Source organism: Myotis davidii, unplaced genomic scaffold (genome assembly GCF_000327345.1).
Source record: "Myotis davidii unplaced genomic scaffold, ASM32734v1 scaffold6, whole genome shotgun sequence".
Classification (NCBI taxonomy): Eukaryota; Metazoa; Chordata; class Mammalia; order Chiroptera; family Vespertilionidae; genus Myotis; species Myotis davidii.
Window position 1 is genome coordinate 10,513,337 of NW_006383011.1, and position 15,157 is coordinate 10,528,493.

At 39.4% G+C, this 15,157-nt stretch overlaps 1 protein-coding gene across 2 annotated transcripts in view; it reads right to left on the reverse strand.

Annotated features, from left to right (window-relative positions):
• Nucleotides 1-14,031: 14,031 nt before the first annotated feature.
• The window catches only part of ACYP2 (acylphosphatase 2, muscle type), a 149,141-nt gene continuing 148,015 nt past the window's right edge, over nt 14,032-15,157 (reverse strand). For both annotated transcript variants that reach the window (XM_006778600.2, XM_015557922.1), the window contains one exon: nt 14,032-14,470. In XM_006778600.2, the coding sequence (XP_006778663.1) occupies nt 14,356-14,470 (115 nt within the window). In that variant the 3' untranslated portion in view covers nt 14,032-14,355. The remainder of the gene's footprint in view (nt 14,471-15,157) is intronic.

A 15,157-nucleotide genomic window follows, 5' to 3' on the forward strand; every position in this document is an offset into this window, starting at 1 on the left:
GTAAGGACCTGAAAGATACAGCATAAACCAAAGCTATCTTTAATTTCTTTTTAAAAGATAGTTTATTTGCCTGATACACATGTGTTATAAGGATTACATACATGCAGAAGGCTTATCTTGCACATGGTAAGCACTCATTAAGAGTTGGCTGTTAGTATTCTTCCTATTAAAATTAGTACTGTAGAAAGTTCAAGTGCATACATTATATTGTTTTTATTTCATGACCTTAGGTTATAAGAATTTTATCAAACTCAAATATACATTAGCGGGCAATGAGAATGACAGATGTTAGCTTTAGATTTGCCTATCTTTGTGATGGGTAGGTTCAAATGAATTACAGGTATAAAAGGGACCCTAAACTTTCTTCTGGTATAAGTTCAAAGCTGAGTGATTTTTAAGAGAGAGAGAGACATTACAGAACAAATAATCATGAGGTGTTGCATCTCCTAAATGGTAAAAATCTCTAGTATAAATCATATAGATCACTTCTGATATATGTGATGCTGAACATGTGCATGGGTATATTTGCATTTGTTCGTATAACTGTGTAAATAAAATTGGATTTTATGAAATCTTTTGAGATAACTTATATAAATGCAGTCAGCCTGAGTTACTCCGAAATCATTGTTGGAAATCTCTAGTTTTGATATTTGCCTGATTGAAAGAAGAAGCCTGAATATACTTTATGAATTTGGAGAATTCTAGCAGAGTGGCCGTGTAGTAAAGATTGGTTGAATGAATAGCCACAGGCATATAGCTTCTTGAGGAAGGAACATTGCAAAATGAAAGATTGTTGGAGTGTCACCGTTCTCCAAGGGTTAGGCATCACCAGTTTAAGCTGTCTAGTTTTGATGGTGTGTGTGCATGTGTGTGTGTGTATGTGTGTGTGTGTGTTTTGTAGCAACCTTTAAAGGCTATTTTCCTTGTTCATTTAAAGAATTCCAGGTCTATGTGATCATCTTCCTTTTTTTAAAAAAACATATTTTATTGATTTTTTACAGAGAGGAAGTGAGAGGGATAGAGACTTAGAAACATTGATGAGAGAGAAACATCGATCAGCTGCCTCTTGCACACTCCCTACTGGGTATGTGCCCGCAACCAAGATACATGCCCTTGACCGGAATCGAACCTGGGACCCTTGAGTCTGCAGGCCGATGCTCTATCCACTGAGCAAAACCGGTTAAGGCTGTGATTATCTTCCTTACAGGCCATCTTATAATCTAATTATTGAGAAATACAACATGTATTGAGCATCATGTCTACTCTAGCCTATTCTCGCTGGGCCATGAGATTTTAGTTTATTCATTTGAGATCCTTTGCACCTAGAAAAGTACCCTGCAGATAATACACCCTATTAATGAGATTGACCTAGAAAAATTCTTCCTTATATCCTACAAAATACACACAACTTTTAATTTTTACGTGTTTTCTTATGGACACAGATCATAATTGTGTCAACAAATTCCTCAGAGAATCTCCACATTTAAAAAATGGTAATTAAAACTTCATTTTAAGCTAAGCAATTCAGTTCTTCAACGTATGCCCAGAAAATCTACCTTTGATCCCTTTTGATGATACAAATTGCCATGGCTGTTCTGTCCCTAGGGCAGGAGAACTAATATTTATTGACTTTGTGAGTTAGACCTTAGTTTAAATCCTAGCTCTGTTATTAAAACTCTGAGGCTCTGGGCAAGTGATTTAAATTCTTTGAGCTTTAGATTTTGAATATGTCTCTTGTTAAGCTTTACAAAAATAAACAAAAAAGACCCCAAAAGAGTATGGATAAAGGAACTTATTTTGTAGGGTTGTTATATGAAATGATACATGTGTAAAGCACCTGGCACGAAGTAGGCACTCAGTGAGTATTATTTCCCACCACCCTCTCCCACCCTTACCCATTGTCAGAGCATCCAGCTGGAGTGTGATGCAGCTAGGACCTGTTTTTGGGTCCACTTCTCTGTTTCTTAGACCTCATTGCCTCCACATCTAGTTTCTCCACCTCTTACTTTAAATCGTGGCAATAAAAATTGAGTGTAAAATTCTAAATGAGGTCTTCCTAATGTCAACTAGACTGGAAAGATTAGGAACACTATGGTATGAAAGTGAGTGTAAATAACAAGAAAGACAAAAATTGGCCCAAGTTAAGAGTCCATGGCGAATGAAAGTTTTTCAAGACAGGAAGGCTGTGAGAGGGGAGAACAGAACATGATAACTGTTCAATGATGGTGGAGTAAGCGGGTGGAACATCACAATACACAAGCGTTTTGGCCAGTGTGCAGTAGTTAGAGCTGGCGTTTAGGTTCTATGGTTGGTAAAACAGAAACAACAGCAATCAAGAATAAGCACACAGAATCACTTAGAGTCATGACCTTACATAGTGCCACAATTTAAGACAAAGCTAATGAACTGATAGACAATGGTAACTTTTTTATATATGAATGAATGGGTGGATCTGTGATAAATTTAATAATGCTTTCTTTCTGTAACAAAAGTGAAGAGTTAGGAGATAACCTGAGCTTCTATTTAAAGAAAAAGGAAGGTTTTGACTGAAAGTTAGGATATATATATATATACCTAAAAGGAAATCACAGTTGAAGTTTTAAATAGAAAAGTGCAATACTTTTAATTAGTAAGGGCTAGTTTAGTTCACCTCAAATACCTAATGGTATCATAAATAAACATTTTCCAAGTCATCACTTTTAAAATACTATTCTAATCTATCTTTCCCCCCTTAATGTAATTATAATGGTACTAGAGGCCCGGTGCACAAAAATTTGTGCACTCGAGGGTGTCCCTCAGTCCAGCCTATGCCCTCTTACAGTCTGGGACCCCTCGGAGGATGTCCACCTGCTGGCTTAGGCTCGCTCCCTGGGGAATCGGGCCCAAGCTGGCAGACATCCCTCTGGCAGCCCGGAAGCCCTCGGGGGATGTCCACTTGCCAGCGGGAACCAGGCCTAAGCTGCAGTCAGACATCCTTAGTGCTGCTGAGGAGGTGGGAGAGGCTCCCGCCACCACACTGTGCTGGCAGCTGTCAGCCTGGCTTGTGGCTGAGCAGAGCTCCCCCTGTAGGAGCGCACTGACCACCAGGGAGCAGCTCCTGCATTGAGCATCTGCCTCCTGGTGGTCAGTGTGTGTCATAGTGACTAGTCATTCCCAGTCATTCTGCTGTTAGGGTCAGTTTGCACATTACCCTCTCATTATATAGGATAGAGGCCTGGTGCATGGGTGGGGGCCGGCTGGTTTGCCCTGAAGGGTGTCTTGGATCAGGGTGGGGGTCCCCACTGGGGTGCCTGGCCAGCTTGGGTAAGGAGCTGATGGCTGTTTGCAGGCTGGTCAAGACCCCCCAAGTGGGGACCGTCACCCCATGGAGGTTTGGTCAGCCTGGGTGAGGGGCTAATAGCTGTTTTCAGGCTGGCCACGCCCCCCCGGCGATGGAAGCTCCCAGCCTCTCCTTTTTTTTTATTCTAGGATTTACTTACCTTCTATAATTGAAACTTTGTAGCGTTGAGAGGAGCTCAGAGCCAGCCAGGGCGGGCGGGAGGGAAGCCTCCTGCTCGCTCCAGCTCCATGGCTGCTGGCCGCCATCTTTGTTGGGTTAATTTGCATACAGTCACTGATTGGCTGGTGGGCGTGGCTTAGGGCATAGCGAAGGTACAATCAATTTGCATGCTTGTCTTTTGTTAGTGTAAATTATGTGCTTCGAGTTATAGTTAATTATTTCAGTTTTTATAAGCTTTTCAAGAGTTTGGAAACAGCCATGTTTTTTATTCTCTTATAAGTCTGGGAGCAAACTACTTACCTGATTGCAGTGTTCTCTTTCTTTTTTTACCAACTTCTGAGGCTTTAATAATGCATTGTAAGCTTCAGGAAAAGAGACCTTATAGGATTTTCTCATGTTTTAAGAGAAGATAGGCAACATTAGGAGGAAATCTGGCATGTCTGCGATTTTTTTGCCATGTAGAGAATAGATACGGGAAAAGCTATAGTCCTTACTTTATCTGGATCGTGGCTAGTCAAACTCATGGCACTGGGGGAGCCTTGTGAGCCATTGTTGTTGCAGGTAATGAGTTACCACAATGAATACAAAACCAGGCTCTGGTGTTGGAAACCTAGATTGGGCAAGTCTGACCTCTCTGAGTCTCCATGCTTTTGAAAGGAGCAGTTTCACACGAAAGAGCTTTGTTAAACTGCCCTTCTTTAAATGTATCAGTTGGGCCTTGCTAGTGAACTAACATCACCTTCTTGGGGTAGTTCCATAGAACAAGGCAACTCCTGTAAAATGCGTTTTGCATCAGCATATATTTTGCATCAGCCTCTTCTGCAAAACTTTTCATTTTGCTTTTTGTTTATATTTTAAGTTCTGTTTTTTGGTTGAGCCTTGTAGGAATCCTTATCTTAAGCCAGAGTTTACCTCTGTGAGAATGTCAGGCTGAGAAGCTCATCTACAAGGTGATCTGCTCCCAACTCCCGTTTCCCTCTCTGCACATGGGCCTGAATAGTGTAGACCCTAGGATCAAATAATTACCTTCAGACTTTTGCTTTAACTGGAATGTGGTTTGATGGCTGAGAACAGAAAACCTCACTAATGGGAAAATATAGTAATTCTAAGTATGTTATTTCCCTAATGATTGCTTCCGGTTATATAAAATAAAATATATGGCAACCATATAATTTTATCTTGAGCATACTTCATGGGGTTATATCCTAAACTTACTATTTTCTTTCTATCATTTTCTATTCATATATAGTATTAGGAGACTTGTGATTTTTTCTGATGGCTACTACTCTTTAAACTTTTCATTTTTACCTTCTCTAAGAAAAAAAAATGTTTATACTTTTTTACTTAAATTCAGGATAGTCTTCTTTCTGAACTGAATACTGTATAAATAGAACTAAAATTTTGCTTCCTTTTTTTAAATATTCTCTTTGCTTCTCATTCATATATGAAGGGATATAACCAAACTGTGCCCTGGAGTTGAAACCACTTCTTAGTGACATGGCTTTGAGCAAGTTTTTATTGTTCTGAACCTTAGTTTCCGCATCTGTAAATGCTAATAATTGCTGTACCTGCTTTCCTCTGAGTGCTTTTGTGAAGCTAAAGACTCCCTGACACATGGTAGGTACTCAGCCACTTGCTATTTATTAGCATTATTAAGAACATATATGTCTTAAAGGTTGAGATTATCTCATATGTCTCTGTGTGCCGAGCCCCAGGCACAGTGGGGGCGTCTGGCAGACTCTCAGTAGCTATCTCCTGAATGAATGGCAGAAGCATCCCATCCGTTTTGTATAGTCCCTGCTCTTCCTCTGCCAGCCACTGCTTCCTCCTGCTTCTGGAACTGCTCACTGAGAGTTATGGGGACATGGACTCACTGGAGTGTCCTGAGACCTTACTGTTTAGGCAGGAAAGACTTCATGTGTTTCATCAGCTGCATATTTTTTCTCCGGTAGTTTCTCAGCCCCGTCTGGCTTTGGACTTCACACTCTCAAAGGGCATAAATCTTAGTCTTGACACTGGCCCCACTGACCTCACAGCCCCACAGCTAGGCTGCTCTGGTCCGAACAGTCTGTCCATTCTCACTTCTGTTCTACTCAGCTTGTGGGTATAGTTATACTTAGGTGAACTGCTTTCCCTCCTATTGGGGGAGAAGAACTTATTTTAGCCTTAGTTCTTTGGTTAGAAGGAAATTGTCGCTGCATTTCTGGTATGTCTCTCTCCACCCACTTGCACTGCTCTGGAGAACAAACTCATCAGCAGACTGTCAGAAATGGACATTGACTGGGACATTTCACTAGAGCAGTGGTTCTCAACCTTCCTAATGCCGCGACCCTTTAATATAGTTCCTCATGTTGTGGTGACCCCCAATTTCATTGTTACAAATTGAGCATAAAGCATAGTGATTAGTCACAAAACAATATGTAATTATATATGTGTTTTCCGATGGTCTTAGGCGACCCCTGTGAAAGGGTCGTTTGACCCCCAAAGGGGTCGCGACCCACAGGTTGAGAACCGCTGCACTAGAGAGTGTGCTCATTGTATTCCAAGTCAGTGCTCATGGATGTCACACCCTTGCCCTCTCTGGCTCAGCTGGCCTGGCCATCCCCACCCTCTTGTTTTACCTGCAGCTGGATGCAGCCGGATGCAGCCGATGGACCTGTCATTCATGAACATACATACAGCTATTTGGAAAGAGGGTATAGAATCTTAGGTGCATAGGAAGTCAGAAGGCTCACCTTGGCCTACTACCTTAACTTAATTTCTGTAATCTAGCTTTTTCTCACGTTCTCCATTGTCGCTAGATCCTTGTTCCGTTAATGAAATCAGTACTTTGTTGCTACTTAGCTGTCATTTCTTGTCTGTATGCTCCTTCAGAGAGAATCCCAGAATACAACCAAAGCCACATGCAAAACCAAACCCTTCACAGCATTCTCCAGACCAAGCTACTTCACTAAACCTGTATAGCCAGCCACCAGGAGGATCTTTTTCTAAATTTGGACCTTTTATAGTATTAAGAGATATAGCCCATTCTAACCACCTCCTATTCACCCCACTGATGAGGAAGAGGTTCCTGCCCTAGGATTTGGGGGGTGGCAGAACACTTGACACCCAACACTGGCTGCAGTTTTTATACTCACAGCCAAGGGGTGTAGGACGCCATGCTGGCGGGGCCACATGAGAACAGAACACACAGCAGAGGCTGTGGGAGGCAGGCTCCGTAGTGGTAGGAGGATGAGGTCACCTCTGGTTTCCACTGGAGGATGGGATTGGCTTGTGAAGTAATTTTGCAGGCTGGCGAGGAACTGAACCTCGCTATTTAGGGATGGGCAGGAGGTGCATCTGGTCCCCGGGAAGGAGGGTGGTTCGGGGATCTTCTCCGTGGGAGCGCGTGGGGAAGAGAATGGGCGTCTGAGGCCCTGCAAGATGTAAGGCAGCACACGGTATCAGGCCCGAATGTTAGGACTAACGCTACACAGGCCACAGTACCATGACATCATTTGTTTATTACCTGGGAATTTTACTCTAGATCTGAGATTGTGAATATCTTGTTTCCTAGTCCGGTTGTGAGCTACTCAGGGACAGCCAGCACTTAACAAACAACGCACGTTATGGGTTGGAAAGACATGATTTGCATTAAAATCATCTCTCTGTCATATCTCAAAGTGATGCTTACAAATTTAATCATACAAATACCATTTAAAACACCCACATTTTGTCTTTGGACAATGTTAATTGTAATCTTTCAAAACGTTTACTACTAAAGGATGTGCTGGTCGAATTAGTACTTGTATTGGTAAAGAGTTTGCACTCATGGCTGGCAATGATGCCCGTGTATACACATCCCGCCGACTTAAAGCCCTGTGATGTGCCCTGGACGGACAGCTCTAAACATGGAGAGCCACCCGCATTTGATGACATTTGGAAATAGCTGATGCTTTGTCCCCCACTCTGTTTTCAAACAATGGGTGAAACAATAAAATGACTGGGGCGTTGGCATTCTTTTTAAAACCAGAGTTAAGCTATAGCTTAAATCCCAGAATGCTGAGGTCTCAGATGTATTATTCAGACTGCATATTGGAGGCACTAGTGGGGCCCATTAAGGGGTTTATTGTTGCTAAATTGAAGCAAACTGGTGTGAAGGAGGGATGAGGAAGAGGTCATAGACAGATGGGGAGAATTTACAGTATGTCCTCTCAATTTTCTAAAAATCTAATATTAAATCGTTTATTCATCTCAATTTTGGTCCATTAAGGTACTTTTATTTTCTACTTTATTAAAGTATTTGTTAAATTATATGCAACCATAAATGCAAAGCTCTTTCATGACCAAGTTTCGACATATAACTGATTTTTATATTTTCAGAGTAATCCATTATGTCTCTGACATAGAATGTCTTTTCTTGTATTTTTTACAAAGAGTCCAATTTACTACTAGATCCATCACAGTGCAGAAAAATGGAGTGACTGGATTACAGCGAGTATAGACATCATTTTGGGAGGAGTTTATCTGTAAAAGGGAGAGAGATGTGGTAGCTAGAGGGGTCAGAGAGGGAGACATTAATAGCATATTTGTGGACTGATGGGAAAGAGCAATTCAGTACGAAATGGAAATGGACGATGTAAGAGTGAGAACTGCAGGAGCAGTGACCTGGAGGAAGTGGGATCCAGGCATTGCCTTTATTGGGAGCATAGACGGTTCATCCACAGTAAGAGGCAGGAAGGTAAGGGAAGGCCTTGGGCACAGATGTAGGCAGGTAGGCAGGTGCAGTGGGGGAGGCTTGTGGACGTTCTCTTCTGCTGGAAATAGGAAGCAAAATCGTGGCCGAGTGAGGAATGGGTATGAAATGGTTGTCTAGGAGAGTAGGGGAGTGGATGGCTTAGAAAATCTGAAGCCTTGCTGGGCAGCCATTAGGTTCTTCTTGAGGTGAATGCTAGGGAGTTCTTACCTTGAAATTTTATTTTTTTTAGCCAGGCTTTATGTAGGAGCCTCTTTTCAGTAATTTTTGCTTAAAACTCAAGCCCTTCTTAGCTGTATAACTTTACACTGTATAATTTATAGCTTTTTAACTCAAAGTTTTCTTCTATCATGAGTGATTTTTCCTTCTGTTTTAACTCTGTCCCCCCACACACACACACCCACTCCCAATGAACTTCTAATATTGATTTACTGATGGGTTAGATGTGTGCCCTCATTTCTCTAAATTAATCATTTTCACACTCACTTTCATTTCTTTGTTCTTTTACTTTTTTGATAAACTTTTTTGATTTGTTCTCTACCCTGGTGTTTCCTGAGCTTTGCAGATTGTCCAGATCACCAGGGGATATTTTTAAACATGCAGGTTCAAGGACTAAAACCATGAAAAACCCTGATTTATCAGGTCTGGAGTGGGGCCTTTTAGTAAGTATATTTAAAATGTTATGTAGATAATTCTGATAATCAGCTGGGGTTGGCAGCCACAGCTCTGTGTCACTAATGAAACTGGCCAGTGACTAATTCCAGGATAGATTGCAACTTTCTGTTCCCTCTTGGGTTTCCTATAGTTTCCATCGCTAAGTGTGTAATCGCATGTGTGTGTTGGCTGCTCTTCAGAATGTGGTTTTTATATTTCAAGTAATTTTCCTTGATTCATACATTTTCTTTTAATCTGCACACATTCTCCCCAGTGGCTCCCTGCTCTGCTTTCAAAGATCAACTTTTACTACATGCCATGGAGGACATAGCGTATGTTCCTGAAACTTTATTTTTTCTTACAGCTTTTAAAGATACGTACTTCCCCTGGTCCCAAAGGATAATGTTCCATTTGCCTTGGGTATAGCATTTTTTTTTTAATTTCAGGGCTGATTTTTGTTTCTGGTTTATTCATCTTTTCATGAGGAGTTTGGTTAAACACTGCATTTGCTGACAGAGTGTATCCTCCTCAGGTCTAAGGCCTTGGAATGGTTGATCTGCCCTAATCTAGTATTCTGATTCCTAGGAAACTTAAATATTTGTTTAAATTATGAAATACATCATACACATAAAAGGATGTGTAAAATAAGTTACAAAGTATAAATAGACGCCTAGGAAGCTCTCTGGCCTTGACTTCCATGCTGTAGGTAATGGGACTACCCACCGTGCCACTCCATGTCCTCTCCCCTGTGCGCTGTGGTTTAGGAATTATAATTCGGAGAACAAAGGGCAGTTAGGATCAGAGAAAAGACAGGTAGGTTGATTTTTCTTTTGCTACGTAAGAAAATAGTACCTGAGGAGTAGAACAACTTCTGCTCCATTTTTTTTCCTGGTTGAGATAGATACTGCATCTAAAAAACAAGGGTATGTTGTGTCTGTCCACTTTATGCCAATTGTCTGCTTAAGCATGCTCTTAATCCAGATTAATCTGACCGGAATTCAGTAGAAATTCTTTGATGCTTGCAAATGACCAGGTGATGGACCTTAATCCTTGCTTTTCAGAATTGTTTTGAAATAGAAACTCCATTTCCAATACAATGAATCTACTGAGTCTCTCTCTGTGCTGCTTCTAGTATTTGTAAAATGGGAAAGTAGGGGGAAAGTCATAGCGGAGGTTCACATTCACTGCTACTTGTAGCGTCCATTGTGCCAACATAGAAAATAAAACTAAGACGAGGAAAATGTAGTTTGAGGATGAAAGAAGTATCTGGGACATCCACCCAAGAGTGTGTACTGGCCTCCAAACAGCGGAGAAGCACAAAGCGTGCTCTCTCGGAGAAAAGCTCGTTTTCTATAGGAAAACCTGCTAAGGAGATTATACGGTAACCAGACTTTTAATTCTAAATTTAGAAATTCTTATCAGATTTGTTTTGTTCAAAATTATTTGAACCAGTTAAGAAAAAGGAACATTGCCTCTTTCACATCATTCTAAATGTTAGATTAAAATCTGCAAGACGTGCTTACAAAACTTTTTAATTAAGTCACCGATACATTTGTACTTTGTCTTGTCTATTTTTCATTTTGGTAACATCAAAATAGAAACAAGAGACAACTGGAAGTCAAGTACAGAAATATTTTAGCAACCATGGACCCTTCTAGGGGCCACTATGAAAAATAAGAATCTATTTCCAATAGTACTTTTCACAAAGTATGCGTTGTTTCAACGCAAATGGCTAAAGATAAAGTAGACATACCACACTGGCTTGACAGAAGTAATCAAGAGGATAGGAAATAGGTGTAAGTTTAACAATTATAGAAATTTAGAAAAGACGACTGCAGATACGAATTCAGTGTCTTTGTTGTTGTTTATTTCTTTTAGGCAGAATTCTTCTCAAAAGATGTGTTATGGCAAGATTTCATTCTTTTTCATGACAGAGTAATATTCCACTGTTATAAATGTACCACATTTTCTTTATCCAGTTGGCTATTGATGGGCACTGAGGTTGCTTCCGTATCTTGGGAATTGTAGATAATGCTGCGGTAAACATAAGGGTGCATATATCTTTCAAATTAGAATTTTGGATTTTTTAAAAAATAAATATCCAGAAGTGGAATTGCTGGGTCATGTTAGCTCTATTTTCAATTTTTTGAGAAACCTCCACACTATTTTCCATAGTGGCTACACCCATTTACATTCCCACCAATAGTACATGAGGGTTACCTTTTCTTAATATCCTCAACACTCATTTGTTGATTTATTGATATTCTGATAGGTGTGAGGCGATATCTCCTTGTGGTTTTAATTTGCATTTCCCTGATGAGTAGTGATGTTGAGCATCTTTTCATATATTTATTGGCCATCTGTATGTCCTCTTTGGAGAAATTCCTTTTTAGGTCCTCTTCCCATTTTTAAATTTGGATGGTTTGGATTTTTTTTTTTTTGGTGTTAAGTTGTATGAGTTCCTTATATCTTTTGGATATTAACCCATTATTAGATATATCATTGGTAAATGTATTTTCCCATTCAGTAGATTTTTTGTTTTGTTGCTAGTTTCTTTTGCTGTGCAAAAACTTTTAAGTAATCCATTTTCATTCTTTTGCATGTATCTGTCCAGTTTTCCCAATACCATTATTGAAAAGACTGTCTTTACTCCACTGTATATTCTTGCCTCCTTTGTTATTTTTATGCACATGGGTTTATTTCTGTGCTCTCTATTCTGTTCCACTTATCTACATGCCTGTTTTAAAGTCAGTAAAAATAAAGACAGTCATGTTTATATAAATATGAAAAATAATTAAGTTTGCTTTTATAAATAATACTCCCATAATTCTGATATGTTGCTTCCAGAGATGGGTGTGGACAGGTAGAATGTTGAGACTTCTGGTTGATAGTTACTGAAGTAGATACCCACCTTTTTGCTTAATATTTTTGTTTTTTAAATGTCTCATTTGAACAAAACTAAATGTATCACAGTTATTCAAATTTGGCATATGAATTAAAACTTCTTTGTCTAAGTCCATATGAAATTTGACATATTAAGTTTAATGTTAAAATGTATCTGGCCTCTACACATTGCTTTACCATTTTTTCTCTTGCTTTCTACCCATTCATGAACACCTACTTTTAATAATTATTTACAATATTTCTCACCCAGTAATAGAATTTAGTTATGTATTAATCATTAAGCAACCTTAACTGCTATGATGAAGATTGTGCCAGCAAGTTGTGATTTCCTTGTAACCTGAGCTGGGAAGGGGACTCGCAGAGCATAGCGGGGTAATAAAAAGTGACATATTGGTGTCACATCGGAGATTATCTTTTTCCAAACTCACTTAGCCTTTTTATGTATAAAGACATACAGGTTTTGTTTGTTTTTTTCAAACTTGACTGTGCAAGAAACGCCCATTTTATTGTCTCTGAATGAAGCCGAGCCCGCTTCCAGCCCCACCTGTGTGGTGGGTGGGAAGGTAAGTGTGACATCCTGGTGTTTCGCGGCCTCTCGCAGAACGACCATGTCAAGGTCCTCATGCAGGGAGAGCATTCAGAGAAGTCTCCCGTCCACACCAGTTACCATGACTACTGTCGAAACCACCACGGTCCTTTGTCATCAGGATACTTTGCGGCACGTCTGGGGATAGGAATCTGGCTGGGAGCCCCTGTGGGTGGGATCCAGCTCTTCTGCATGTACCACACGTGCTCCTTTCTCAGGTTTAACCATCCACAGAGGCGCCCCGAGGAGAAAGGCGCAGGTCTCCATCTCTTAGGAAACCCACGGTCTTTCGTCCCTTTGCAAAGTATTGAATAATCTTCTTGTGTCCTTGGCTCTGTCACTTTGGCTTCTCTTTTACCTGCTGAAGGCCTCTGTTTGTCTTTCCCCTCAACTCACAACCTAATGCCCTCAAAATGAAACCTTCCAAGGAATGTTGTCTCCAGGGGATCTGGCACCAAAACCCTCCTGAGGTAAGGGAACCCAAAGACTTGTCCACCTTCCTTGAACCAGGAGAGGGTAAAACCAGGAGCGCAAAACTCAAATGAGTATCACAATACGTTCTCCTGTATAATATTTGACACATAGAATACTTAACATGATGATGATGTTATAAAGGAATAGGAAAGTTCTTTATTTCTTTACGTGTATTGGAAAGTTTTACAAATATCTTTGTCATTCCCTAATGTGTTGTCATATAAATTTGACATCAATATTACCATCAGCCAGAGTTAACCTTTCAAGTGAACAAAGTCAGCCCACCCTTCCTCTCCTTTTCCCAATTCTGATCTTGCAGCAGCCATAGGAGAGGCCCGAATTCTTCCTCTAAGCCATGGGGGGCAGCAGTGGACATTTCTCCCATAGATAGAGTGGTGGTTTCTAACCTGCATCCCCAAGGAGGACAAGATGCAGGAGGGAAAGTGAGACCAAATGTGCAGTGTTCCATGGCCCTCAGCCCCATTCCAAGCATGCCGGTTGTGTCTTTTCACCATCTTTATGAATTAAATTCCAGGTAAATTTCTTTTGAATGAAGGATTTCATTGTTTTAAAATTTTGGAAGTCATTGAAGGATCTATACAAGGATATGCCTACAACATTTGAAATTTTGAGTTAAAGGTCTTCCTTTCTCAACAGTGGAATTCTGTAGTATAGAAATGAAACTTCCCGTTAAAAATCATTTACATGTGAAAATCCCCAAATGACAGGCCAAATGTGGGGGATAGTATGATTTATTGAGATGCTCAGTTGTTTTGGGTAAGAGATATCATGGAGGGTTGTTGATACAAACCATGCTGTTCGCTCAGTTGTTCTGGGTAAGAGATATCCATCATGGAGGGTTGTTGATACAAACCATGCTGTTGCTATACTGAAATTGTGGGTTCTCAGTCAGGTGCCATCGCTCATCTGTCCACTATACAGAACAAAGTAGTTCACAGATGCATTAAGGAGCGCCAACCCACGTACTGAACCGTGTTCTCACTTAATCAGAACTTAAAAATTTAACTCTTTTTTGATACTATTTTTGGGTTATACTAATAATCATATACGTTTATATCTAACTACTGGTTCTTTTTGAGTAATTAAAATTACTCAACTTTAATAACACTTATTTTTTGGAAGGTTTTAGAATTCAAATCAGATAACGGTACCTAAAAATACTTTTTAAATGGTTAACATTATTATTTTATGTCTAGCCCAGCCAAATAACATGTAAGCTATAACATTCATTAGAATTAGTTTCCATGAGATAAGTTTAAATTAAATACTCGTATTAAATATTTTATAATGGCATTTTTATTTTAGATACTAATTTTTGCATTAGTGAAAAACAGCTGAGTAAAACTATTTCAGTGTCATTTTTAGTAATCTGTAAATGTAGCTTTCAGAACAGAGTTCCTTTTTTTTACTACTCTGCTACTATTACCCTACTACGTAAGAATATATGGTGTCTATAATGCAGTCTATATATTATCATTTCTATTAATATCGAATACTAAAATTAGAATATTCAAGTTTAGAGATGGTTTTTTCATTAGAAAAGTCCGTGCGGTCAATGCGAGAACTGGGACTTCCAACCTTGCTCAGCCAGGACTTCCTACAAAAAATAAACAAAAATTAGCATGTAAAGTATACATAGACTAGCTAAAATGATCCCACAGTGGGAGTTTATATGCAAAAGTAACTCAGTAAAAGTAATGTAAAATATAAATTTTTCAAAATTTTAATAAATTTTAGAGACTATGAAATATCAGAATACCATCGAATTTAATATATAATTAAATATGGACAAAGAAAAGCTAATAACAAATTAAGCACAGTCAACCACTGAGATCTCATATTGAGGTTATTTCCCCCCTCTTAAAACATCCAAGGCCATTACTACTTAGCTGTTGAGCTATACATAAGAGTTAAAGTGTTTTTTCTCATTACCCAGCACATGGTAGGTGACATATATAAATATATATATAGGGGAGGGAATGGACGAAAGTGAAGATAGAATGGATAAAAGAATAAATGTGATTTTCCATGAACATTAAAATTAGATGAACATTGTTTCTTATCCAAAAACCATCTCTTACCATGTGTATTAGCAAACCATATATATTAAAGGGCCATATATATTAAACCATATATATTAACGATGTGAAATTAGCGATATCCATGTCTAATTTATGCATTGTGTATTTACCCAAGATGCTTCCTATATAATTAAGGCTTATTGCAATGTACTTGATAACTCAGATACTACTGTTAATAGGTAGAAAGTTTCTAGTAAATTCTT